Below are 1,324 nucleotides of genomic sequence, written 5' to 3' on the forward strand. Positions count from 1 at the left end.
TGACCCCGGCTCTGTCACCACCCGCTGACAGCGTGGACGCGAGGCCACGGCACTGCAGTGCTCTTTGGGACGTTGAAAACCTTGTTTGTTTTTTCTGGAAACTGAGGGATTAAAAACCAGATTTTATTTTTTCCCGTTCGTAAATGGAGGATTCACGTCCAAATCAAAGTCCCCACATCCACCGCGGCCTTCTCCCGCCGCCGGGGCCGCTGTGCAGAGCGGTGCGTGCTGGCCATTGAAAACTACTCCTTTTAATAATTACCTTATGGACATGTAAACGGAGGGCTTAAAAACCGGATTTTATTTTTGTTTTTATTTATATTTTTACTAAACGGAGGAGTTTTTTTCCAAGTGAAAGTCCCCAGAATTCACCATCGGCCTTTCCTCTTCAGGCCGGGCCCAATCGCACTGTGCGTGCCACAGTTCTTGTTGCCAATAAAAACCTTTTTTTCTCATAAAACTTTTTTTTTTTTCCTCTTTTAATAGAAACTGGGCGGTTGAAAACCTTTTTTTCTTTTTTATAAAATTACTTCTTATAATGAGGGCTTTTTTTCCAGCACAAGTCACCCTAACACACCGATGTCTCCCGGCCAGGCTGGGCTTTATCTCAGGCACTGAGCGGGGGCTGAGTGCTGACATATCGTGACAGGACGGAGGGCTCGCTGTCGTGACAGAGCCCCGGGGGTGTCTGTGTCGTGACGAGGCCTACACTCTGACATGGCAGCTGTCGTGGCAGAACTGAGGCGGCATGCGGGGCTGTGACAGGAGGAGGGGGCTGCGGAGAGGACAGCGGTAGTATCGCGACATGCTCCACGTTACGGCGATGTTGGGACCACCCCGCGGCGCGGCGCGGGCCGAGGGGCTGCGGCGAAGCGGCGGCCTCCACCGGGGCGGAGCCAGGAACAAGATGGCGCCCAGTCCACCACCTTCGCGGCGCCGCCGAGCCGTCCCTCCAAGGGCGCAGCCCGGCGGCACGCCCCGCCTTCCTGCGGCGCCCATTGGACAGTTTGAGACAGAGCGTCGCTCTCATTGGCGCGCAGCTCCTTCGTGGCCGACGCCTCCGAGCCGCGATTGGTCCACGCGCCCGTCATTTTGCCAGCCCACCCTCCCCGGCGGCTCGACCCGCGAGGCCGATTGGCGAATTCGGCCGCCCGTCACGCCCCCTCTCCACTTCCCCCACGACACCGCCGTGCTATTGGTTGCGCGCAACGCCCATCACGCCGCAGGGCAGGACGCCGCGGCCGCTCCCATACGGGGTCTCCCTCAGAGCGCGCGCGGGCCCCGATTGGCCAGCGCGGCCGGCGGCCCCCCCTCCCCGCTGCTG

General features: G+C 59.2%; 1 protein-coding gene across 1 annotated transcript in view; it reads left to right on the top strand.

Annotated features, from left to right (window-relative positions):
* Positions 1–805: 805 nt before the first annotated feature.
* Positions 806–1,324, top strand: part of SP1 (Sp1 transcription factor) — a 15,148-nt gene continuing 14,629 nt past the window's right edge. Inside the window, exon 1 of the mRNA XM_021382430.1 lies at positions 806–1,198. Coding sequence (XP_021238105.1) covers positions 806–1,198 — 393 coding nt within the window. The remainder of the gene's footprint in view (positions 1,199–1,324) is intronic.

This window comes from Numida meleagris, unplaced genomic scaffold (genome assembly GCF_002078875.1).
Source record: "Numida meleagris isolate 19003 breed g44 Domestic line unplaced genomic scaffold, NumMel1.0 unplaced_Scaffold244, whole genome shotgun sequence".
NCBI classification, from domain to species: Eukaryota; Metazoa; Chordata; class Aves; order Galliformes; family Numididae; genus Numida; species Numida meleagris.